The 27,182-nt window shown below is 43.2% G+C and overlaps 1 protein-coding gene across 1 annotated transcript; it reads left to right on the top strand.

The window, feature by feature from the left end:
• Positions 1-1,101: 1,101 nt before the first annotated feature.
• TNFAIP6 (TNF alpha induced protein 6) lies at positions 1,102-25,530 on the top strand. The gene is made up of 6 exons (XM_056861470.1): positions 1,102-1,253; positions 13,878-14,015; positions 15,958-16,119; positions 21,464-21,692; positions 23,465-23,505; positions 25,370-25,530. The coding sequence occupies exons 1-6, from the start codon at positions 1,160-1,162 to the stop codon at positions 25,528-25,530; spliced, it is 825 nt and encodes a 274-aa protein (XP_056717448.1). The 5' UTR covers positions 1,102-1,159.
• The last annotated feature ends 1,652 nt before the right edge of the window (positions 25,531-27,182 follow it).

The raw sequence follows: 27,182 nt of genomic DNA on the forward strand, positions 1-27,182 counted from the left end.
GGCCCTCTTTGCCATCAGGGGGAGGTTTTTGGGGTGGGGACTGAGGAGGGCTGAGGAGGACGGGGTTTGGGGAGGGGAGGGACTTCAATGCCATAGAGTCCTATGGCCAAAGTGGCCAGTTTCTCCAGGTGAACTGATCTCTATCCAGGTGAACTGATCTCTATCACCTGGAGATCAGTTGTAATAGCAGGAGATCTCCAGTTGGACCTGGAGGTTGGCAACCGTAATTTAGTGTTGTGACCTGCTCTGAGCCCGGCTTGCCGGGAATTAGGGCAGGCTATAAGTATAAATAAATAAATACTGACCTCAGTAAACTATCCTTACTCAGTATGAGGCAAATTCGCGGGCTCACAAGTGTATTATCACAGTGATGTACTGCATCTCTTACCTAAAAGCAAATCTCCAATACTTTATGAATAAACATTCAGTATTTAAATTTACACTGAATGATGTAATGTAGAAGTTCTTTATTAGCATAGCTCATAGGGTCGCCATGAGTCGGAAGCGACTTGACAGCACTTAACACACACACACATTGTGCTATATACACCTGTCTCTAAGAGCCATTCACATGACCATTGATACATTGGGAAAGAACTAACTGGAGTCTTGGGGTATCTCAGAAACTAACACGTTTTTATTATAACGTAAGCCATCATGGACTACTGAATGACAAGATGGCATGCCTCGAGTGACTGCCAATTAGTGTTTCCTTGCATCTGGGGAAAAAGATAATTTTTTCCCCCAGTGATAACCAGAAGATAATGCAACCAAGCGATCCTGTGACAAATTAACTTCACATGCAAGGAGAACAAAGTTGTACGAATGCAGCACACCATTTCAGTGTAAGGAGCATGGAGGTTAAAAAAATAGTGTCTGTTTGGTTTGGCAAATTAGGATCCAAACAGTGACTTGGCTGCTGTAGACTTTGGACACTCATGTAAGGGAGACAGAAAATGAGTCAGACTAACAAAACTCAAGGATCAGATTTAATTGTGAGCAATACTACAACATATTCAATTGGTGCAGGCTTGCTGACCTCACCAATGAACATACTATTTAAGATCTGGCAACCAGATGTTTCACTAGAGTAAGCAGCTGCAAGCAGGGCTTTCCCGGGCCACTTCAACAGTGACTCTGACAAACTCCAGCAGAAGACATGATTGTGTTCCCTTTTTTCTTTGCCTTGCTGTGGGAGAGAGCTCCTGGCTGGGGGTTCAAGGACGGAGTACTACACAATTCGATTTGGTTAGGTAAGAGAGCATTTTACATGTACGCAATTCACACTAGGCTGCAGAAAGAGTTGTTCTTTGTTATATCACAGCAAAAATTACTGTGGATAAAGACAGCACCTTCCTGTGATTTTAACTGAACAAGGAATAATTTACGTGGTTTGTCCTAATGTTCTTAATTTTACTTTTGTTTTTAAAAAAATTGTGGAGCTTTCTATTTTTGTGAAAGAATGCCTGTGAGCTACAAGAAGCAGAAATTATACTATCTGAAAACTTGAGCTGAACTGAAAGCTAGACCTCTAGAGATGGAAGAGGATAAGAACCTAAAAAGAAACAGCCGCACAGGATATGTACCATTCCCATATGTGAAATTCCTTGCATTTAAAAAGTGTGGAAAATATGTGTTGTTAAAGAAATGGTTCTGCGATGTTTCAGGGCAGCTGAATTCTATGTATGAGCCTGTACAATATCTTGTTAATTGTCTTTATAAGCAGACCCAGGCATGGTGGTAAATATGGGGCTGCCACCCAAAAAAGAGAATGCCCATAAGCTGCACCCTACTGTGCAATATTTGAATGGTTTTATTTGCATTTAGCCATAGGCCATTACAAAGATGTCAATGATACCACAGATACATAATAAAAGGAAATACTAGGTTAATAACATTCTGGATTAATAATAAATATATATAATAAAACTATGCTAAATCGATGCATGCAAAAAATAAAACAACAACAAAATAATAACTAAAAATTGTGATGGTGTCCCAACCGGCCAATAGGACCTAGCAACCATTAAAATAAACTTGAAGGATCAGCAATATCATTTCTTATCTGTTCTTAACTCGCACCCTACTGTGCAATATCATTAACCCAAAATTACGATATCTTAATGTACATTTACCCACCTCTGCCTGCATTATTGCAGCAGTCAATGATGCGGATTTGGGCCCTGACCATGATAGTACAGGCTAGCCTGATCTCATCAAGTCTTGGACGCTAAGGAGAGCCAGCCCTGGTTCATACTTGGATGGGAGACCACCAAGGAAGTCTAGGGTTGCTATGAAGAGGAAGGCAATGACAAACCACCTCTAAACATCTTTCACCTTGAAAACCCTAGGGGGTGTCCATAACTCAGCTATGACTTGACGGCTCTTTCCACCACCATCTTCACTAACTTCAATCAAAATTGGAATGTGGGTTCAGGATTTATGCACATAAAGGTTTCATTGTGTTCCCTGTACAATAACAAAGGAGGATATAAATTTGATTCATACTTCATTGACAGGTCTTTCAGGTGACGAGCGCAAAGAAAGTAACAGAGATTTTTAATGTATTTGTCTTTGAAATATTTTCAGCCTACTTTTTGACCATAAGGTCTTCAGAGCAATTTACAAAACAAAACCTTAGGAAGAGTTACACCTTACTAAGCCCTTCAATGGACTTAGAAGGGTGTAACTGTGCTAAGGATTTTATAATTGACCTTGTTGCTTCCCAGGGCAGTAGGTCAAAGTTTGTTGTCCTTGGTGCCTCCCCTTTGGTGAAACTGTGCCAGTGAAAAACATGCCTTCTTTCCCCTCCCAACTATTTCAGTTCCCAAGGGCACAGGGTTTTCTTTCTCTGCAATATCCAATGATGTGTGGATGCATTCCAAATCTAAGAAGAAAGAAAAATATGTCCCCATGGCTGGCTCCCTTTTTGCAAACCTGTGACTAAAGGGAGCTAGGGTTGCCAGGTCTGAGTTGGGAAACACCTGGAGATTTGTAGGGTGAGATTTGGGGAAGGGAGGGACCTCAGCAGGGTATAATGCCATAGAGTCCACCCTCCAAAGCAGCCATTTTCTCCAGGGGAACTGATCTCTATTGCTTGGAGTTGTAATAGTGTGATATCACTACCTGGAGGTTGGCAGACCTAAAGGTAAAGGTAAAGGCCCCCTGTGCAAGCACCGGGTCATTCCTGACCCATGGGGTGATGTCACATCCCGACATTTACTAGGCAGACTTTGTTTATGGGGTGGTTTGCCAGTGCCTTCCCCAGTCATCTTCCCTTTACCCCCAGCAAGCTGGGTACTCATTTCACCGACCTCGGAAGGATGGAAGGCTGAGTCAACCTTGAGCCAGCTATGTGAAACCAACTTCCGTCGGGATCGAACTCAGGTCATGAGCAGAGCTTGGACTGCAGTACTGCAGCTTTCCACTCTGCGCCACGGGGCTCTACAGGGAGCAATATTGGCTATACTCTCCAAATCAGGGATAATATAATCTATCATTAGAGCACTTTAGAAACTCGGTCCATTTCCATGCTGCTCTAGTAACTTCTGAAAATACTATACTATGTGAATTAGCTACATCATATGTTCTGTTCCCATGGTAGTGCTGTTTCTGGCCCGCTGGACCACACTTTAGCAATCTGTGTTGATATCATTTTAAAACCCTTATCAAGCACTATGGAACAGTGACCTAGGTTCAGATCCCTACTCTACCATGGAAGTTTGACGGGTAACCTTGGGCCAGTCACATACTCTCAACCCAACCTGCCTCATAGGGTTGAACACATGAAGGTGCCTTATACTGAATCATACCCTTGGTCCATCAGAGACTACTCAGACAGGCAGCAGCTCTCCAGGGTCTCAGGTAGAGGTCTTTCATGTCACCTACTTGCCTAGTCCCTTTAACTGGAGATGCCAGGGATTGAACCTGGGACCTTCTGCATGCCAAGCAGATGCTCTACTACTGAGCCACAGCCCCTCCCATATAACTTTCTTTGCGTTACTTTCTTTTTGAGCATAAAATAGAGGCGAGAAGAACGACGTAAGCAGCTTTGGGTCCCCATTGGGGAGAAAATGGGGTATAAATGAAGTAAATAAAGAAATATTAAACAGGCATGGGAGCAACTTTCTCATAATAAAATATAGATGGAACTTCAGAGGAAAAGGTTCAGTCAGCTTGCTTTTGGATCTAAAATGAAGATTTGATGTTCCTGCTGATAGTGAACAATATCAAAACATAGTGAATGAACTTTCCCTGTTATGTACCCTGCAAAGGTATTGGGAAAGATCACAGTAACCTTGGACAGCATGGCTCAAATGTAATGCAGCCAATAACACCATCTCCGTTCCATCTCATGCTGACTGGTTAGCCTGGACTAAAAATAAACAAGTGAATTGATGTGTAATAAGGTAATTAACATACAAGGAAAAAAAGGATAAGTAAAACAATCATTGTCTAGGGATTTAAAAAATGTAGACAGTTTAGCCAAATTCATGCTTGGCTTTAACTCCCTCTACTACATTTAGATCCAGAGCAGGGTCAGAGAGAGAGAGAGAGAGACTAGAGACAGACAAACCAACCAACAATAATACAACAAGGAAATAAAACCCTTTCATCTGGCGACAGTGTTAAACCATTAACCATTCCCAATTATACTTACCTGCCTCCTACAACCCTGCTAGCAAACTTTGAACCTTCCCTCCATGCGAAGAAGCCATTCTCCAACTTAAGCATTTCGTCCACTACAGGAAACGTTACCTGTGTCAGAGGAAAGTGCCTCACCGGAAGGTTTCAAACTTTTCTGAATGGAGAGTTGGACCAGGAATCAACTGGGATATTAACACAGCCCTAGAGCAAGCTGAGCCAAGGAGCCCCGACAGTGCTGGCAGTCCTGGAGGGGTCACTTGGGTCAGCCTACACCTGTTGGCATTTTTGCTGAAGCACAGGTCTATTGTGTCAGGGATTATAGGATTTGAATCAAGAACCTGATAGTCTGTGGCTGTGAGTTAACCAAGTCAGCTATTTAGGACAGTGTATACAGGACCAATTCAGACGAAACTCGGAGAGTTCTTTGTCCAGAGTTCCTAGCATTTTTTAAAACGTAGTTACTAGGTGTGCAGGGCCCTAATTTTGATTAGAACCGTGGCACAGGAGAAGGAATGTAGCCCCCATGCACAGTTTTCCATTGTATAATGGTCTGGGGCAAAATGGCAGGGCAAAATGACACTCCCCGGGGCTCTTTTAGAATGGGGAAATGGTACAGAGAGACCACCACCATCACTAGAGTTCCCATTTGCCCACTTATAGCGAGAAACCTCCAGGCAATTACAGCCCTTGTCTGCTGCTGCTTAGTTGATTGGTGGGTGGAAACTGGGGGCAAAGTGGGGAGCAGTCAACTGTCCTGGGAATAAAAATAATGGCTTAGCTACTTACAGATCACAGAGTTCCTGTCTATTCCTAGAGCTACCCAAAAGTGACAAGGGTAGCTCTAGCCATTCCCAGTTTCTAGCAATGGCTAGAGCTACTCTTGTCACTTCTCCTGGGGTGCTGCCCCTCTACAATCCTCCTATTAGTGAGCAGACACTGCCTGGAAGCCCTAACCATCACCACCACCATCATCCCTGCTTCTGTCACACAGCAGTCCCAGTCCAAATTGGGCACCTAATAACTGCATTTTTTTAATAAATGCTGGGAGTTCTGGATATAGCATCTCTTCTGGTTTGGTCCCGAGCCTTCTTCAAAAGGTGATGAAGTATGCAAATAGTGTGAAGCTTCTGAAATCACCAAGCATAACATATACTTGGCCTTCTTTCCTTACAGAGTAAGAAGAGCATTGCCTTTTGCCTGTTGTACCTCTGGACCCTAGCTCTCATCCCCATTTTAGGGCTCGTTTTAGACATGGAAATGGGGCTAGCAGAGCTCTGACAAATTGCTTTTTTTCAGGAAAGCTTCTTGAGAAGGGGTTACTTTAGAGAACCCTTCAACTATTTTTGTCCACCACTTTTCCACTCCAAATTGCCCCCTTGAGCAGCTTTTCTTTCAAAAAAAAGTGTTGGGGCTCCGTTGCACAGAGCTCGTGTGTGGCACGTATTTGTTCAATAGCTAGTGTATCCGTTCAATGGCTAGATATATGTATTTGTGTTTGTTCAATAGCTAGATATTTCTTCTAGAAAGCCAAAGAACTAGGCCAAACATTCCTTGGTTAATTGGAGTAACCAAATCCCCATTGAACCAACCAACCAAATCCCAGCTGAAGCTTTGAGAGGCTATATGCTGCACCAGCCTTTGGGTTTTTCTGAAGTTCATATCTTTGATGTTCTAGATACAATCACGTTTGAATTTCAGTCATGAAAGGCTCACTGTCCAGGCATCAATCCCCTTTTTTACAGTTGTTCCTCATGCAAGCATAAACATTCCTAAGCGAACAGATGGGCTTTGGATCTGCATGGAACATTTGAGAAGTGTTTCTTCCAAGACTCCCTGGGAGAATAATTTCCTCATAGCCAGCTCTTAGCCATTTGAGGGGACATAATCACATCCAGCTGGGACTTTCCTGCTCTTCGGTGCCAGCAATAAACCCCCTCATTTCTCAGTTGGAAGGGGGTGTGCCTGGATAAACACCTTTTTAAATAAGCACTGAATTTGCATATACACAGAGGCGAATGAAGTCCACGGCATAGTAAAGAGTATCTATAATATGTGTAGGTTTCTGGATAGTAATATATGTGAGTATATATTCATGAATGAAGGTCACAGTAAATGAGGCTCAGGGAACCAAACTGGCTTATAAACCACAGATCTGGCTTTTGCAGGATGGGAAGATGGTGAGAAGGTGGTGGAAGTTACGAAGTCTGAGGAAAGAAGGAGATGGGGAAGTTCAATTCACATTAGTAATTGGTGTTAGGTATAGGGCTATCCCTCCAAGTTACTCTTTGTTCTGCTTCTTATAGTATTATGTGGTAGGAAAAAAGACATTCAGGGAAGAAAAAGAGCAGGCATCATTCTGGCAACATTAATACACAGGAAAAGGACAAGAATTAGGATGTTGCTTGTCTTTTAAAAGTTAGGAAATCTCATCACTTGAACTGTTTAGTTAGATCTTGGTCATACAGTATCCTACTGGTGGACTTACTAGTGAGAACTCCAACATTATAATGCTACTCTATTTGTAGTGCAATCTTAAGCAGAGTTTATACCTTTCTAAGCTCATTGACTTCAATGGACACAGAAGGGTATAACTCTGCTTAGGATGGTACCACTAGTCAGCTAGAAACATGTATGAAACACCGCTGTCACCCCAATTAGTCAGTCTCCGTTTTTAGATAGGGGGGGTTAACTTTTGGAGACTTAGCTTAGCAAGAGGATGGGGTGCAGGATCTTTTTACCAGAGTTAATGGGGATAAGCCTCCTTGGTAAACTCATAAAATGGAGAAGCATTGTTTCTAGGTTTTATGGTTTTTATTGAAAATAGTTGAAACGCCCCCACACACAGGAACCCCCATCACACACCCGATACATACATGAGCCTAAGAAATAAAAGGGAAGAGGGGGTGGACGCAAGGATATGAGGGGTTGAGAGCGATATTTACCTATCCAGAAGAATGCGACGTCCAAATGATAGCAGCGCTGAGTGGCAGAGAAATGGATCAGCGTCTCTCAAAAATAAAAGGACCTCACATGCAAATAAGCAGGGGGTGTCGGATCCAAGAAAAACATCCACATGTTTGAATGGCAAAAAGGCCACTACTTATAGCAAAAATGAGCCCTGGGGCTGCATGAAGTAACTGGCAAAAACAATTGACCTTGCCAGGGACAAAAGGTTCCCTGGTGGCTGAAATATTAAACTATGAAAGGGCATGAGGTAATGGCAATATGGAAGAATACCTTAGTTTGCCTGATTAAGTACTGGCAATGACTTTTGTATACAGCTTTAAGATGTGTGAAGATGTTTGCGAGGTTTTCCCAGGAAGGGAGGTAGTGGACGGGAGATGTCTTGGCTTAATCTATTCTGCAAGTAAGATAAAGCTGGAGGGTGATTCAGATATGCAAAGAGACTAGTCAAAGGTTCTTGTAGGTTATCCGGGCTGTGTAACCGTGGTCTTGGTGATCTTACCAAGACCACGGTTACACAGCCCAGATAACCTACAAGAACCAATGAACTCTGACCGTGAAAGCCTTCGACAAGACTAGTCAAAGTTAGCTGAATAGTTCCTGGATTGCTGATGAGATTGAGGTGCTGGCTATCAGTTCCAGGTGTCTGCTTGGAGTGCTTAATTCAGGATGCAAAGGAGGCTCATTTATTCCCTATTGTTTCTAGCTTTTCCACCTCGAGGTCAGAATACAAACAACCCATCTGTGCCTGTCAGCTCTCAAAGTTTGCACAGGTCACCAAGATGGAGTCCAGAGGCCTGGACTCTTTGATTCACCTTGGTATAGCAGTGCCCTGTTCTCCTGGCAGTTTTGGTCCCATATGCCCTCACTGCATACCAGGTTGCTGGGACAGATACAGGGCCAACGGGGCCTTTATGATTTAGGCACTGTTGGCCCTTCATTTTCATCTGGCTTTGTTTGTATTGGTTCAGGTTCAACTCAGCCCAACCAATATTTTACACAAGTGGTTATCTCATGGAGTAGCACTCTTACAGCTTTTTATGGTGGATATCTTGGCCAAAATATAATAGGGTAGATCCTACTTCTATCCTACCACTTCATTGAGCAGTTTGAAGCCTTCTTCCAGTCTTAAGGAGATGTCCTCCAACCTAAGTGGCTATTGGAGGAAGAGACCCATAAGTTGTAGGAAGGCTCCTTAGGCTGGAGAGAGGCTCCTTGGATGATCGTTGGATCCACCCCAACTGGGCCACAAGTGCAAACTTCAGAAATTAACGTTGCTTGCTACCCTCTGTGTGAACATGGTCTGAGAGTCAGAAAAGGGACTCTTGTGGGGGTAACAAAAAGGGACAGTGGCAGTGTCACGAGAGAAAGAAGCAGTGGAGCTGAAAACTCACAGAGACAAAAGGAGAAATACAGTGGGGTAGAAAGGGACTATCAAGGTTGGGTTTCATAGAATCATAGAATTATAGAGTTGGAAGGGACCCCCCAGGGTCATCTAGTCCAACCCCCTGCACAATGCAGGACATTCACAACTACCCTCCCCCACACCCCCAGTGACCAGAAGATGGCCAAGATGCTTGGCAACAAGAAGGTTTGGCAACATGAAGGTTTTGGGGGCTCCCAGGCTTGGATATTTTACCCAATTCAGTGTGTATATTGCATTTGTAAATCAAAATGAGTAACAGAATCTGCTTCCACACGCCGAGGATTCTCCATGATGCTTTCATCATTGCCATGAATGCAGTATTATTAGCAAAGGAGCTTCTACTCAGGAGTTTTCTCCACCCTTTCCTGTATCAGCCCCTTGCTGCTGCCATTTTCCTTGCATTTTTCTCCTGCTGTTTTTTGAGGACTTTCAGATCAGTCATCCCCATAGCACTGCTATAGCAATAACTGACTTTAAAAAAAAAGTCCTCCACTTGTGCAGCAAGGGAAATGATGGCCGCAAGAATCTGACTGCAAGACAATGGCGCCAAGAGGGCCAGCGTGGTGGTGTGGTTAAGAGAAGTGGTTTGGAGCAGAGGACTCTGATCTGGAGAACCGGGTTTGATACCACACTCCTCCACATGAGCGTCGGAGGCTAATCTGGTGAACTGGATTTGTTTCGTAGCTCCTACACATGAAACCAGGTGGGTGACCTTGGGCTAGTCACAGCTCTCTTAGAGCTCTCTCAGCCCCACCTACCTCACAGGGTGTCTGTTGTGGGGAGGGGGAAGGGAAGGTGATTGTAAGCCGGTTTGATTCTTCCTTAAGTGGTAGAGAAAGTCAGCGTATAAAAACCAACTCTTTTTCTTCTTCTTCTTCAATGTGGGCAGGACCTTTGTAATTGCACACTTTCATGTTCAGACCACATGATAATGCTCTTGGCCTTCATTCTTACCAAGGAGACAGGAGTAAGGAAAGTTTGGGAAAGAGTATGGAGGACAGGAAAAACCTGGAAAGAGGAGGATTATAGGACAATGTCCTGTGGATATGTTAAAAAAAAGGAGATCCGGTTTGAAAGCAGAAAATACTCCATGTGGAACCAGCCAAAGATGATGTACAAATGCAGAAGATTCATCACTACCAGCAAATTGAGTTTTACGAGCCAGTAAAAGAAAGACATTTTTAATTACTCTCAGTAGATCTAGACCACCCACGACATATTTCACAAAGACAGATTGTTGCAGTTTCTGTAGCAATTGCAAATAATATTCCACTGTTGACTGTAAGTAGCATAATTTGTCTTCCATAAAATTTAGCAGAACTTAACTTAATTTTAACTCAACTGTGGCAGCATCTGTTAAAGAAAGAAGTGTTAAGTCCCTTTGATGTTAATTTTCTCAGAACTGTTTAATTAAATCAATGCCATTTTCCTTCTGTCACCCTTTGTGGTCATTATTTTCCCTGCTGTACCACCAGCAATATTTTGAAGGCTTAAAAAAGTAATTGTTATAACGCTGTTATGCTCCAGCACTATAATTCTGTAGTGTTATAGCAATTCTGATTTTTTTCCAAAAAGCCCTCCAGAGGAATGACAGGGAAAAATGCAGGGGAAAGAGTGCCTGACAGAGAAAAAGGTGCCAAAAACTAGTGTGTGAATGTTCCATTGCTAATATAAATGACTCTGAACGTACCAGACAAATGACACATGACACTAGAGCTCCATGACTGGAGCTTCAGACATGTAATTTGGCCCTGAAAAGGAGGTTCCTGATCAGAATTGGGGCTGTGGCCCCTAATGAAGGTAAGGTTGAGAAGGAAGCTTACATATGTACATATGTGCTGTCAAATTACAACAGCCCTCCCCCCAGTTACCGCCCTGGTGCCTGGCATGAAGGGAAGGCTTTTCTCTCTGCCTTCCTGCTATCTCCAGGTAGCACCTGGAGATCTCCCACTATGACAATTGATCTCCAGATGACCAAGATCAGCTCCCCTGGATAAATTGGCTGCTTTGGAGGGTGGAATGTATTGCATTACATCTTGCTGAAGTCCCACCCACTCCACCTTCCCCAGGCTCCACCCCAAAAATCTCCCAGTGGTGATTTATGGTTGTTCATCAGTGTGTAAGGTAAAGGTAAAGGTCCCCTGTGCAAGCACCGGGTCATTCCTGACCCATGGGGTGACATCACATCCCAACGTTTCCAAGGCAGACTTTGTTTACAGGGTGGTTTGCCTGTGCCTTCCCCAGTCATCTTCCCTTTACGCCCAGTCATCTTCCCTTTACGCCCAGCAAGCTGGGTACTCATTTCACCAACCTCGAAAGGATGGAAGGCTGAGTCAACCTTGAGCCGGCTACCTGAAACCGACTTCCGTTGGGATCGAACTCAAGTCATGAGCAGAGCTTGGACCGCAGTACTGCAGCTTACCTCTCTGCGCCACGGGGCTCCTCATCAGTGTGTACTTGTGCCTAAATAAGAAACATCTGGGGAGGGGGAAGAGCTGGACTGTGACTAGGAATATGGTGCTAGGAAACAGAGGAGGATAAATTCTTTCCCACTGCACCATTTCCTCAATTAAAGCTCCTCATCCATTCCAGACCTCCATTAATCCAAGTGGAAAAGTCAAGAAAGGTATCCTTTGCCACCCTTTTTTCCTTCCTACTTACGCAAATAGCAGCTTGTGGTGAGATGGGGTAGTTTTGATCAGGGAACCAAAACAGAGGGAGGAAAGAGACTTAGGGTGCATCCGAAGACTTAAAATGCTAAGCTAAGACTTAGGGTGCATCCGAATTAGCAAGAACTGCGTTGTTTCCATCCTGTCTTTCTCCATATAAACCCATCTAAGTGAGAAAATGAATAAATATGCCTTCTGTGACAGTAAAATGCCCCTATACATGCAGGTTCCATTTACCTTTCAATCTTAATACTTAATACGGGAGGGGCTGTGGCTCAGTGGTAGAGCATCTGCTTGGCATGCAGAAGGTCCCAGGTTCAATCCCCGGCATCTCCAGTTAAAGGGACTAGGCAAATAGGAGATGTGAAAGACCTCTGCCTGAGACCCTGGAGAGCTGCTGCCGGTCTGAGTAGACAATACTGACTTTGATGGACCCAGGGTCTTATTCAGTATAAGGCAGCTTCATGTGTTCATGTGACAATACTTCTACCTACCTGATCCAATTCTCCCCTCTCTACCCAAGGCTGCTTTTGAAGGAGAAATCAAATGTCAGGGATGTGATTATGGATCATCAATTTAATAGTTTAGCTCTAGTGCCCTAATTATAATGTCATTTGTTAAACTATTTAAAGATTTACACACACCACATGTTATATATACGTATAATCTTACACTTTTACATGGGACTCCCAATGATTTTCCTCCAGAATTCTGATGAGGTCTATCTCCATATAGGAGCCCCGTGGCGCAGAGTAGTAAGCTGCAGTACTGCAGTCCAAGCTCTGCTCACGACCTGAGTTCGATCCCGACAGAAGTTGGTTTCAGGTAGCCCACTCAACCTCCCATCCTTCCGAGGTCAGTGAAATGAGTACCCAGCTTGCTGGGGGTAAAGGGAAGATGACTGGGGAAGGCACTGGCAAACCACCCCCGTAAACAAAGTCTGCCTAGGAAACGTTGGGATGTGACGTCACCCCATGAGTCAGGAATGACTCGGTGCTTGCACAAAGGGGACCTTTGCCTTTACCTTTTACTATCTCTGTATAACCTCTGTGACTTTATGTGCCCCTGCTTTGAACATTTACTGGCCCATATGTTTTAATTCATTAGCATTATGTTTTCTGCAGCCAGGAGAAATCACACTTCCCACTTACTTGCATAAAGCCTCTGACTGTTTTATCCAAACCAAGAACATTTTGGAAACAATGTTAGCCAAGTTGGAAGAATGTAAGGACATGGAAAAGCACAACATCCTCACTCCTTTGCCAAAAGTAGCTTTCAATGCCATGTTGTTTAGTCCTCCTGGGGGCCCAGGCAGGGGATACTGATATTGTGCAAGCTGTTCACAGGATATCTCTGTGTTATTACGATTACTCAATGATAGTAATTAAATGTGTAAGGTCCTTTATAGAATTAAAAATGCTAATTTATAGTAACTGAGTCCTTATTGTTATTACTTCAGCACCAACAGTGCCATCCTAAGCAGACTTCAAGTTCTGCACAAATTGAGGAGAACCCACAACTTATATGTGTATGTATTAGGTCTGACACAGGGTGGGAAACTAGACTGAACCAGTGTATGTTGTAATGTGTGAAGAGGGAGCTTCAGCAAGGGTGCTGCTTCATGTGACTTCCAGTCATATCCTAAGCCTCTGAAATAGGCTTCAAATTAATCTACCTTTGTAATGTAGACATACCCTAAGGTCATCTCTTGATGCTAAAATATTTTTTCTAGTTGTTAAAAGAGCATGTGCAGTGTTCATCCACTGACACTCCCAAAAGGTTCATATGAGCATGGATTACCAGAATTATACCACGTGAAAAAAATCCATTGTGTTGTTGTCTAGGAAGACTATTTTGAAGGCATGGATATGGAAATAGTTTCATATGGATCCTTCAGAACCATTACTTTCACCATTCTAGGAGTGCTACTGCTTTCAGAGTGATTTTTTTCCCAATCATTCAGTAACAGCATGAAAGACCCTTGGAAGGGAGAGATCTTGGAAAGGATAAATCTTTCTAAGGCTTGACTGAGTGCTTCTGTTCACACTTGACCAAGAATCATTAGCTACTACTCCAGAGAAATCATTGGCGGTAATGAAAAGCAGAATGACATCTGCAAACCTTTGAGGAAAAAAAATCCATCAAAACTGTTAATTGTTTTGAATTCACAGAGCGAGCAGCCGGAGTATATCACAGAGAAGGAAGAAATGGAAAATACCAGCTCACCTATGCAGAGGCAAAAGCAGTGTGTGAATATGAAGGTGGGCATCTAGCAACATACCAGCAGCTCGAAGCAGCAAGAAAAATAGGTATGAAAGAACAATATATGGAATCAACTGGGAATTTTTCAGTGCAAGCGCCATTGCGATAGGGAAAAGGCTGTGCGGCAGAATGCTATGCCCTTTAATTGTCACACCACAGACTTTGTGCATTGCAGATGTCTCAAAGACTGAGCTCTATTTTTCTGTTCATTCATCTGTTCTCCGTTTATTCAAAATCCATCTCTGCCAATGATGCTGTTCGCTACAAAAATTAACGTCTTGGCAGTATGGATGAAAATCTAAGAATGCAATTAATCTAATTATATGGATTAAAACCATTTTGGCCTTAATGCCTATAAAACAAACACCACAATGCAAACAATGTCATCCTGAACAGAGTTACATACTTCTAAGCCCATTGACATCAATGGATGTTGAAGGGTATAACTCTGTTTAGGACTGCCGTTTTGATGTCCTGCTCAGCAGTAAGTCCTAGTTAATTCATTGTGACTTCTTCCTCCCAAGTAATCAAATTACAAGCAATTTTAAATCCACACATCAACGTTACTAATGTGTGGATCAAGCTCTCAAAGACAGCGTCGGGAGTTGTAAACTGCTTCAGCAAAATGCGTGCTTTTTTTTTTTTTTTTGCATGAAGAGAAATAGAGAAGTTTTTATGCAGCAACCAACCAAATGATAACTTGAGAAACTGGTGATAAAGGGCCAGTAGTACGCTTCTGTTTTGCCAACTCATCTGCATATAAAATTATTAGATTAATATGTTGTACAATTTTCCAAAGTTCAGAGCACTACTCGTTCCTTTGTGGCTGACTTCAGAATATATGTCAAACAGCCCTAAGTATATCAGCTTGCAGTCAGCACTGTAGTCTGCAGTAAGGTGAAAGTTACAGCGCTGTTGAAAGTAATCGCTGGTTATGGTGTGCTGTGGCCAAGAAACTTTCATTATTTATGAGATTTTAATAATTAGGAAGTAAGACGCTTTTCATTCTGATTTTTTGTAAGCCACTGGTAGAATCCATATGTGAGTGTGTGTGTCCATTAAGCTAAACAAATCAAGAACTGGAAAGGGGGAACAGACTTACAGCGCAATCCTAAGTGGGGGTAGTTGCGGGGCACCCGAGGATAGCGCTGCCGCAATGTCTCCTGAGTGGCTTGCTGGCCCGGTGCAGCAAGCCGAAAATGTCATTTCCTCCAAACCCTGGGAAATTGCTCCATGCTGTTCCACGGGGGCTGTGCCACCATTTTTGCAGGCGCAAGTTGCGAGCCGGCAAAAGGGGACACTCTCGGGGTGAAAAGGCTCAGGGAATGCCCTGTTTGGTGCCGGCACAAGCCCTTGCACCAGCACCCATGTGTGGCACTGTCACACTGCTCCCCAGCACAAGCGTAAGTGGCTGTGCACTGGCGTTAGCTCAAGCAGCACTAACGCTGGTGCAGGGGTCAAGCCAGCTCCTAAGGCGATTCACCCCTCCCCCCCCAGTCAAAGACTGTAGTCAATTTATGTTCATAGAGAGGGAAATCAACAAATTTCCCTTTAGTAGTGTTTTACAAGCCAACAGTGCAAGAAATCTATATATTACACTAAGACATCTTTGAACACAAGTTCTGGGTCTGTAGTTAAAAGTTTTACAGTGCAATCTTACACAAAGTTAGGCCCTTCTGTGTCCACTGAAGTCACTAGGTTTAGAAGGGCGTAGTGCTGCTTAGGATTGCATTGCCAGTGAACATCTGTCTTATATTTGTCATTTATTAGCTTCGGAGGAAAAACATCACTAGTATTGTAAATGACAAAAGGTGCCAACTTTTAAAAAAATTATGAAGACAATTCTCCATGACTAAGGCGGAAATTCAATTCAAAACAATTGGGCAACAATTATGCCTTTGGCAACAAGAACAACAGTTATTAGTCTAAGCACAATATTTCTTTCTTGGCCAATGTTGGACTCATTTTACACTGCCTTTCATCCTTCAGGTTTTCATATGTGTGCTGCCGGTTGGCTGGCCAAAGGAAGAGTGGGGTATCCCATCGTTAAACCTGGAAGCAACTGTGGCTTTGGAAAGACTGGGATTGTGGATTATGGCTTTCGACTTAACAGAAGTGAGAGATGGGATGCTTATTGTTACAACCCTAACGGTATGTGCACAACAGATTCATCCCTTAAGACCCTATCTCTTGCCTATGGAAATTCATATTTGTCTGTTTAGAAAATGTGTACCATTCCACTAAGAAAGAGTCTTCAAGGCATCTTATGAAAATAATACAATTATAAAACATTAGTCAACGTAGAACATAATATAATAAGAACATTAAGAACACAAGAGCATAAAAAGTCTTAATTCAATACACATAAGAACTCTTATTGAAACAAGCCAGAAGCACTAAAAACAAATTAGCTGTTGAAAGCCTAAAAGCGCCCCAGCACAGCATACACGCAATTTAATGCAAGACTTAAAAGAAAAAAGAAAACATAAGATACCCTTGGGTGGATATTCTGTAATTGTAGCACCATTGCAGACAAGACCCTGTCCTAGGATCCTATCTACTTCAAAGGTTGGGGCACATGGACCAGGCTTGGACTGTGCAAGTCCATATAGGATATCTTGGTCATAAAGTACTTATCTCCTTGTAGGTCAAAACCAGTACATTGAATTGTGCCCAGAAACACCCTGGAGCCTGATGAAAATCTTTTGACACTGGGGAGGTGTGTTCATACAAGCAAATTCTCTGAGGATATAACTACACATCATACATTATTTTATAGCTACTACCCAAAGTGGTATGCCACTTCTCCTTCCCTCATAATGTGCAGGATCCCATATTCATTACATTGAGCATTGTCCCATTACCTGTGGGAAAGAGGGCATGGTGACAGAACAACACACAGTGAATGATCTGCTGTGGGAGAGAAGGGAAGAACATCATGGGCGGAAACACAAGATTGTATCCTAAGACACAGTGAGTCACCGCAGGTTGCTCAGCTAATACACAAGCAAAGGAGGGGTTAAAGTCAAGTTAAGAGCTACATACCAGAGTTATTAGGTGTATTTGCCAATGGCATTTGCGTCATTAATATACTGCTTTGTTTCCCGTTGTTGTCCTCCAGTGGTGGAAAGTTTAGGGCAGACTACATTGGGCCAGTTTTCTTTGGCCAACAGAACACCAGAGACCTATGAAGCCATTGTGTACATTTGTTCACTGGCCAATTTGCTGTTGTGGAAGGACTACTAAGAAAACAGCTGCTGCACAGGCGGGCTGAGTTCCAAGGCAGCATCAGTGCAGGTCCCAGAGTTCAATAATGGCAAAGTGTACTATTCTGATTCCAAGCCTTTGCTTTCTGAAGGTAACATAGCCAATTCCAGAACTGCTGGAATCCACTCTGTGGCTGATTTCTAGACTCGAGGGCCTCCATGCTTTGCCTGTTAATTACTCCGGTTATTTAGCAGGTCCCAGCCTGAACAGATGAAACTCCAAGGCCATTTATGCTTGGTTCTTTGCCCCGTGATCCAAGCGGAACTGCCCCACGGCTTTTTTTTTTTTAGTTATTCATGAATTTACGCCCTTCGGGGGTCACCGCACTTGTCCCGCGGTTTCAGAAACCTGTTTTATTGAGATTTAAAACTTTGCCCCGGACCCAATGCGAAGCAAAATGAGGCAAAATCCATAAACAGTCACAGCTTCGAGTTTTCTCTTCCCCCGCCCATTGTCGCTTGTCCCGCCCTCGTCCAAGTCTTCCCAGAGAAGCCAGTTTTGTTGGTAGCATAACGGAGCTGGTTTCCCCCTCTCTGGTTTTGTTTGTTTTGTTTTACTGTGCAGATTTAACAATATAACGCTTAATTTATTAATACGTTAGTGATAATATTGCTAAAGTATTCATATATTAAGCGTTATATCGTTACACCAGCAGAGCAGAACACCAAAAAAAAACAAAAAACAACCATGCTGTGGCTCGCCGGTGATTTTCAGCAGGAGTAATTTTCAGAAATCCTACTGAAAATCACCAGAGAAGGACTGTGAGGCACAGGGGGAGGAAAAGCCGGCTCCATTCCCTTGAGGTTTTTACACTCCTGCTGAAAATCACTGGCGAGCCAAAGTTTTTCTTTTTTGTTGTACTCTGCTGGTGTTAATATCTTGGGGAATGGAGCCAGCTTCTTCCCCACCCCACCCCGGCTCATAGGCATCCTTCTCTGGTGATTTTCAGCAGGAGTAGAGCCCCCCCCCCCCCCGCAGGAGAGAAAGTGACTGTGAAAAAGAGGAGGGCTGCAAAAAGCAAACACATAGAAAGCAAACACACAGCCCTTGCAGTGATCATGGGCGCGAGAAGAGGGGTTCAAAGGCTTCACTATACTACTTGGAATGAGAAAACCCCGTGGCACAGCTAGCAACATAATTCTGGGGGGGAAACCCAAGAGAGTGGGGCCCTAAGCTATAGCTTATTTAGCTTATACGTAAATTCAGCACTGTTCATAATACCAAACACATAACAGTCATGTAACACATAAAAGACCATCTAAAACCTGCTGGTTTTATTTTGTGTTTTAAAGAATAGGAATACTCCATGGCGTGTTTTATATATCTCAATAGCCCCTCACAGAAACTGCAGTTGTTAGAAATGTTGTACTTTTCCGGTTTTAGGAAGGAATGGAGCTTTTTTTGCTTCATTGTGTCACCACGTTTTACAAGCCGGATTCATATGTTTTGTGTACAGAATTGTGCTTTCATATAATGCCTTACACTGTGTGAAAGGAGGTGGAAGGAACACTACTCCGTAGGAAACCATAAGAATTCAAGATGAACAGCTGTGTAGCTCTGCCTGCGTATTCAGCTGAGTGACCTTTCAGGGTGGAGCACTCTCACAGATGTGGAACACGTAACACAAAATGGGAGAGGCCATCCACGGTTCTTATAACCCAGGCGAGTCAGCCTTCCTCTTCTGTTTGGCCATATCCTTTGAGAGGCCAACGTGATGGTTTCCAAATGTAATGTCTGGGTGGTAAGCAGCGTAATTAAATTAAGCTGTTTGTGACGGGTGGCTAACATTGTGTTCCTCCTGTTCTGAAGAAATGTCTTCATAGTTTGTAAATAATATTGTTGGCAACGTTATTCCATTTCTGAGGTGGGGGCACAGCTTCATAGGGGAGATCATTGTTATTCTGTAAAGGGTTTTGTGATCATTGAAGAACATGGAAAGTACAAAGGGGGGGAGGAATCTCTAAATGAACATGAGGTTCTTTTCTTTATTTCATTTATACCCCAGTGAGGACCTAAAATGGCTCATCCTTCTCGTTTAGTCCATTTTAACTTCACAACAACCCTGTGAGGTCGTTTAGGCTGTGAGAGGGTGACTGGCCCAAGGTCATTGGCTACCTGTGAAGCTACCTTAAAGTCAGACCACTGTTCCAACCAGCTCAGCATTCTCTACTCCGACTTGCAGCGGCTCTCCAGGGTCTCCGTTGGGAAAGGTCTTTCACAACGCCTGCTAACCAAAAGGCAGGCCATTAACACATGGCTAGGATGTCATTGGTTTATCCCTCTCCTAGCTCGCACCATTTTATTCCGTGCTGAGGAAATTAAACGCATGGGCTTCCCTGTCCCCCACCACTTGCACAACTTGAGCGTTTAGGAGATTCCCATGCGTTTGATCTCAGGGATAGCGTGGGATATGGGGGGAGTGGCGGTGGGCGTCACCGTCATTTTTGTCAGCACTATCTGATTGGCTGTGGGTGGCTTCCTCCCGATTAATTTTTTTTGGGGGGGGGCAGTCCAGTATGCCGGCATACCAACATTTCAGCAAAATTAATAAAATTTCAAAGCAGTACTTAAAAGCTCAGATGTGGATCCATTGATGGGTTTCCCCATAAAAAAAATTTCCTCATTGGGCTTCCCCCCCAAAAAACCCTCCTTGTAGTACCTTCTCTGGTGAGGCAATCGGGGCGTGGCATCGTTTCGCCATCATTTTCCTCCCTTATTTTTGATTGGCTGCGGTGGTCAGGAGGTCGCCCGAACAACGTGTGAATAGTTTCTTTTTGGTAATTTTGTACCTTAATCCCCCCCTTTTTTGTCATAGCAGCATGCCAGCATACCATCGTGGAAAATGGCCTTTCCCGTGACCCCTGGCTGTCTCCACCCCCTTTAAACCACCCATAGAAGGCCAGGAAATGGCACCCCTCAGGCAAGCCAGTTCCTGAAGAACAAACAACATAGTGAATATGAAATGAGCCCCCCTCAATCACCTCATCCTTTTCGCCTCCTTAACACACCATCCAAGAGCAACACACAACCCCCACCTTCCCACAAATGTGCAGTGCTAACCCCAGACCTATTAATGAAATGGAGATGGTGGTGAGAAGATGGCACTGTGGAAATGGGGGACATTACCCCCGCCAGCACGCCATTTTGGCTGGGGCAAGGATAGAGCAGCCAGAAAGCCAGAACGCCTTCTATTCATTGAACTGAGTAACCGGGATACCGGCATCACAACAACAAGGACGAGGGAACGAGCAAAGAAAGGGCAATGTTGGATGGTGGCAGCAATGGCGGCCACATGTTTCCAGCGGAAAAGGGGAGGGGAGGAGCAACGTGAACGGAAACAATGAAAGAGGCATGTCGGGCTGATGAGGTATCGACCCAGACGCTAACACGCATGACCAAACAGCCAGGAATTAAAGCAAAAGTGAAATCAATTTCGCAACTACACAGGGCTGGGAAAACACGAGGGGAAATCGCACTGGAAGTGGACTGGAGTTGCGGACCGGAGACAGCGTGCGTGTGGACCTGGGAAAATCGCTACTTTAGGGGGTGGGGAATCGCAAGACAAATTGGCCATGCGTTAACGGCCGCAGTATCAGCACCTCCGTTTTCAGCACTTTCAGCAGGTTCATTCCGCTCTTTCATAGCAAACATCCTAGTGTGCGGACGTCATAGCTAGATACAGATTCCCATATCTTATGTGGATTACTAGATGAATGATGGGAATCCACACAGAGCCATGACACTTCTACAGAGGATAAACTTTTTTTTTCCCTAAAGCAAACACTGTTTGTACAGAAGAACCATTCAGGAGATGTGATTTAGAGCAAAGAAATCAGAGCTGACCTTGTATCGAAATAAATTTGATTTGATTTGAGCAAAGAAATGGTGGCTAGGAGAAAGGTTAAAAGCATTTTCCAGTAATCTGACGCATAATTCCTATTCCAAAAACCATTTTTGAAAATAAGGTTATGTTACACGTACTTGTCTGTAATGCACATAATGTTGTGCATACCCCCTATACCAGTTCACCTCCTGTTTTTGTTAACAAACTGAATATAAATATATGTTACGTTGAAGGCACTTACTTTGAATGAGGTTCCTGAAGTTGGTTATTCTGTTCCTTTTTTGAGAATGGAAAACATATGTCTCTCCCTCAAATCTTCTTTGTGAGAGCCTCACTCAACGTCTGAGAATCTGTACCTGATTCTTTTTTATTCTCTCCTACTAGGAAAAGATTGTGGTGGAGTCTTCACAGATTCGAAACATACCTTCAAAACCCCTGGCTACCCAAATGAATATGAAAATGATCAAACCTGTTATTGGCATATAAGAGTGAAGTATGGACAGCGGGTTCAAATTCAGTTTATTGACTTTGACCTCGAAGAGGATACATCTTGCCTGTCTGATTACTTAGAAATCTATGACAGCTATGATGATGTCAATGGCTTTGTGGGCAGGTAAAATATATTTTCATATCATGATATACTACACTTCACTTCAGGGGTCAGCAACCTAACTGAAGAGCAAGAGATCAACTAAGAACCACTATAAGACAGTATCACTGAAAATATTCACATTATCATTGCAGATAACTGACATGGAGTTTCTGTAGCCCAAGCTCTGGTCTTTGGGAGTCCTTTATTAGGAAGTGGCACATACAATGTCACACAATAAGTAATAAATATACTTAGGAGTGCCCTGTGCAATAGTTTTAATGCACTGGCATAAATCTGTACATACCGGTAGCTCACATTTGGATTGCTGGCATCAGTTCACTTCTGTCAACTCCCTTTCTCTAAACCATCTGTAAGAAGCATTTTGTGCGAGTGTAAAGTGCCATCAAGAGGCAGCTGACTTACGGTGACCGAGTAGAGTTTTCAAGGCAAGAGACGTTCAATGGTGGTTTGCCATCGCCTTTTACTGCATAGCGACCCTGGAATTCCTTGGTGGTTTACCATCTAAGTACTAACCAGAGCTGGCCCTCTTTAGCGTCTGAGATGATGAGACCGAGCTAGCCTGGGCCATCCAGGTCAGGGCAAGAAGCACCTTGCTTTCATAAAAATCTTTGCCTGCCATTACTTTCACACAATGCTTATTCTAGAATCCCACCTACCCCTTGGATAGGCCTCAACTGAAAGGTTTCAGTGTTTTTTTAAAAGAGCCATATTGGATTCTCTACTAAGCCATTTTTGGCTCCTGCACTGCAGGATCACTGAAAGAACTTGGGTTGGATCCCAAGAGAGTGTTTCTGTGGATAGAAGGATTTTCTCACCTCCTGCCTCTTGCTGTAGCCCAAGATATTTCCCAAAATGCTATGCCTAGGAGCAGCAATTTGGGAGGACATTTTGGGCTGCAATAGAAAGGGGGAGGTGAGAAAGTCACGCTACTCAGACAGTAATCCTCCTGACTGCTGAAATGCTCCCTTGGGGGTTCTTTTTAAGCCACCCAGTCTCAGAGACTTTGAGCAGTAAAAGCATAATTATTAACAGAAGCCAAATTAAAGTTAATGTTAATAACCCTCTCCCTTTCCCAGTGTTTCATCGCCTACCACCCATTTGCATTTTTCTGCCTCTCACCCAGAGGTCCTAATCTGTTTTCAGATAGTCAGTTTCCCAGCTATCATACAGATATTTTTCCTGGAAAGTGCTTAATATACTACAAATTAGAAGGTAGAAATTCCCACTACTTATTTTTTTTTAAACAAAGAAGCTGTTTTCCAAGCTCTGAGTATTGTTCCTTTCCTCTTTTCTTTCTTCCCTTTAAATCCTGTTCCATGATGATATTTGTGCCAAAACATGACATATATGCTGAACACAAACCTCTGGTCAATTTAGAAATTAGATCAACCCATTGATTACCATTGTACCATGGAGGTACTTCCACAATTGATTCCTATGCCACCCTAGTAACATTTTTATATAGAAATGAGATTGGATAAGTCTCTGACCTGCTCAATTCTTTGCTCCCCTCGTGAGCATAAAATCCAATAACGTGAAAGCAGATCTTCACTCACAATGATAACATAATACAACATAACTTCATCATACCTCAGGGCAAATCTGTATAAAGCTACCTCATGTCTGTTAGATAAATACAAATGCAAAATAACCTGCCTTTGCATATGTGAAACTTTTAGGTGGGATCCAATCTAAGGTAGCCTCTGTAGTCCCTGTGTCATTGCATTCCGGCTTACGTCTGACTAAAAAAAATCATTTGTCATGTTTTTCAGGTACTGCGGAGACGAACTACCAGATCCAATTGTTAGCACAGGTAAATGCTATATACACAAATACAGCTTGGGCAACACGACAACGGTGGTCTCAACAACTGTCTCTCAAGTGGCACCACAAAAAGGAACATGATATCCATTGACTGGATGCCCAGGTTTTGTAAATATGATTTTTCACCACCAAAAGCTGGGAGATGTGAATTTCAGAACAGGGTTGTCAAAAAAAAAAAAAAAAAAAAAGTACTATTTGGATTCGGGTATATTGAACATGAAAATTTTCGGGATTCCCAAATATGCCCAAATTCCCGTTCCAGTATGGGTTTCTTTTCGGGTTTTGGGTTCAACTTCATTATAGCCTATGAGAATCTTGCGCGGGGGTGTGTGTTTTAAGATAGAGACAACAAATTTTCAGCGTAGCTTCTGGTGACTCTCTTTAAAAGAATGCTCAAGTTTGGTAAAGATTATGTCACAGGAACCAAGTTTTTGGGCCCCCAAATAGGGTGCCCCATCCATCCTCCATTGTTTCCAATGGAGGAAAAATGGGGCCCCATAAAATTGGATCCCCTGATCCAGACTTTACCAAACTTGTGAGTGCTCTAAGGAGAGTCACTATTACCTATGCCAGTGATGGCGAACCTTTTAGAGACCGAGTGCCCAAACTGCAACCGAAAACCCACATATTTATCGCCAAGTGCCAATGCGGCAATTTAACCTGAATACCACCCCCAGAGGGGGCCCAGAGGGAGAGGCTAGGGTTGCCAAGTTCCTCTTCGCCATGAGTGGGAGGTTTTTGGGGTGGTGCCTGAGGAGGGCGGGGTTTGGGAAAGGACTTCAGTGCCATAGAGTCCAATTGCCAAAGTGGCAATTTTTTCCAGGGGAACTGATCTCTATTGGTTGGAGATCACCCGGGGCGGGGCAGAGCCGGAAAGGCCAGCAACTTGGAGGAACCGTGCGTGCCGGCAGAGAGGGCTACGTGTGCCGGAAGTGGCACGCGTGCCATAGGTTCGCCAACACGGACCTATGCTGACAATTTGGTTCCTCTGTCTTTAAAAACAGGGGCCCCCCATTGCCCCAGAAAGATTCCCCATAGGCTATAATGGAGCCAGGGTGGTGCATTAAACTTAAAAGCCCTGCAACCCGGCACAAATGTTCCAAAGTATTTTTTGTTTCTTTTTACAGGGTTCCCCCCTTCTTTCAGGTTGTAGCAAGCAATCCCAAAAAGATTCCCCCCAAAAAGCCAATTTTTTCCCCAGATTTTTCCAGATTTTTGGAGAATGGGATTGCTGGCTACCATTTTTAATCACCATTTTTTCGCCTGGAAAAAAAAAGCCAAAAAATACCAGTAAGGTGTTTTTCGGCTTTTCGGGGGCGGGGGTTCGGCTTTACCAAAAACACACCCCTATTTCAGACTTCATACAAGGTTGAATTTTAACCTATCAGAGCAGATTTGTTCAGATGCAGTGGTTGAAGTATTATTAAAGTTTCTTTGCACACATTTTGAAATTTTTACAAACTTTTCATCTCTCTGCTGATCAGTCTTTAAAAGTCCCCATGTACATTCCTGGTAATATGCTGTGTTACTTTTAATATGAATACAGGCATTTCAAAAACAAAGGTTTTGTTTGTATATTAAGCATTTTAGTATCTCTATAAGGTTTTCATTCTATGGCTCTCTGGCTACCCCAGTCACAATATCCCAATCGCCATCACCACCTAACTATTCCCATTCAGAACTATCTGTTAGCTCCAATAATTAAACATATACAATCATCACAATAAGACTACTCTCAAAAAACTGTAGTTTTACACATAAGCATAAAAATGAAAGATTGAACAGTGAGCAGAAACAGCCAATTTTGCTTCTCGAGGATAATCTATTTTCTTTCTCTCTCTCTCTCTCTCTAGGAAATGTCATGACGCTGAAATTTTTGTCAGATGCTTCTGTTACGGCAGGAGGCTTTCAGATTAAATATGTTGCTTTAGACCCACCGAGAAAGAGTGCTGGGAAAAATACAACTATCCAGAGCAAGACAAATTATTTAGCTGGAAAATTTGGCATTATGTGAAAGAACAGTGATATGGGGGGGGGGGAATGGCTTGAAACGTCTGACTATGGAAGGTGTCTCTCCTCCATGCCCAGCAATTGTTGAAATTGCCACTGGATTCCTGGTGGATTCCTGTCCCTATAATTTTCTACCTGTCAACTCTGCTCAATCTTCACTGGATCTACACTCCCCATCCAATGATTCTGACCATCCAGCAGATCTTCTCTTGACTCCTCCTCCCTCTCTGCTTCAGAAAGCCCTACTTTTTGTTACTGTCTTTTCATGTTTTTAGTTTAAAAATGTCAGGGGCCAAGTGATTGAGCAAATAAATTATATTTTCTGCTTCAGGGCTGCTCCTGATCTGATAGCCACTTTGTACGCAACGATGATCTTTATGAGCCAGAATGTTATGAAGAAACATTTAATCACAGATTCTATAATGATAATCTATTCTGCCTTTGATATATTGTTGAGATTTTAGATAATAAAAATATTTAACAAACTTTGACTGCAATCCTCAGAAAACTGAGAAAAAACCCCACTGAGAAAAAACCCCACTGAATAAAATGGGACTTCCTTTGAAAACAATAGAGAGCTACTACTGGATTCTAGGGCTGCATCCACGGGGGAAGGATTCTCTGTTCTGCTTTCATTGCCACACATAGGTTTTCCTGTATGCTTTTCTCCATCAACTTTCCCCCTGCATTTTTCCCCATCTTGCCACCAAAGACCCTTTTCCAGGGCTTAAAAAAAAAGATAATTGCTATAGCGCTATAGTTAGGGTTGCCAGGTCCCTCTTCAATGCCATAGAGTTCAATTGCCAAAGCGGCCATTTTTCTCCAGGTGATCTGATCTCTATCGGCTGGAGATCAGTTGAATTAGCAGGAGATCTCCCGCTACTACCTGGCAGTTGGCAACCCTAGCTATAGTGCATTTACCAATTAGCATTTTTAAAACCCTGGAAAAGCCTTCTAGTAGCATGGTGAGAAAATGGTGGCTCCAAGGAGCTGCTGGGAAGAAAATGGCGCCAACGTAGGTGAGATTTTCAAAATGTACTCCTTGGGCTTTTCCGCATTCTCATTTTCCTTCCTTCAAAGTTACTGTTTCTTGGGAGTGGGGGGAGAGTCAGTTCTGCACATGTTTTTCTCCTTCTAGTGGCCGAATGTGTTTCCTTGCAGATTTAAACTGCGGGTTTTTATGCTGGATTTTCAGCTGTTTATCCAAACAGTGCACGAATCTGCTCCGACTGTGTTCTTCCTGGAAATATTGTAGCAAAATAGGTTTGAAAGTCAGCATGCAGAGGATAGGCAAAACTTGGAAAGTAAATGATTAGTGCACACCATTATGTGGATTAGGGTTGCCAACTGAGAGATACGCCTGATCTGTTCGCCTATGGCAAGTTAATAAAAATGTAGGTATTAGACTATAAGCTTAGCAGTTAGATAGCAACCCAAAGCTTCTGTCGGGAGATCCCAGGAGAAGAGAGAATAAGAAAGCTGAAAACAGGCTAAAAAAAAAAAAAGCAACTGCAGCTGTCGCAACATGAAACCAGACAGTCTTTTGTAACTTCTCCTTTTGGTCAGCGCATAGGTTTCGTTTTGTCACAGACAAGCAGCTGACAAGAGATAATATTAGAATTGTACAGAAGGTGAACGATTTAAAAAGCTATGAAA

The sequence above is a fragment of the Euleptes europaea genome, chromosome 15, assembly GCF_029931775.1.
Source record: "Euleptes europaea isolate rEulEur1 chromosome 15, rEulEur1.hap1, whole genome shotgun sequence".
Lineage (NCBI taxonomy): Eukaryota > Metazoa > Chordata > Lepidosauria > Squamata > Sphaerodactylidae > Euleptes > Euleptes europaea.

Coding starts and splice junctions, on each gene's coding strand:
- TNFAIP6 (XM_056861470.1), top strand. CDS start 1,160: ATGATTGTGTTCCCTTTTTTCTTTGCCTTGCTGTGGGAGAGAGCTCCT. Junction 1,254..13,877: donor ACACAATTCGATTTGGTTAG/GTAAGAGAGCAT, acceptor TTGAATTCACAG/AGCGAGCAGCCGGAGTATAT. Junction 14,016..15,957: donor CGAAGCAGCAAGAAAAATAG/GTATGAAAGAAC, acceptor TTCATCCTTCAG/GTTTTCATATGTGTGCTGCC.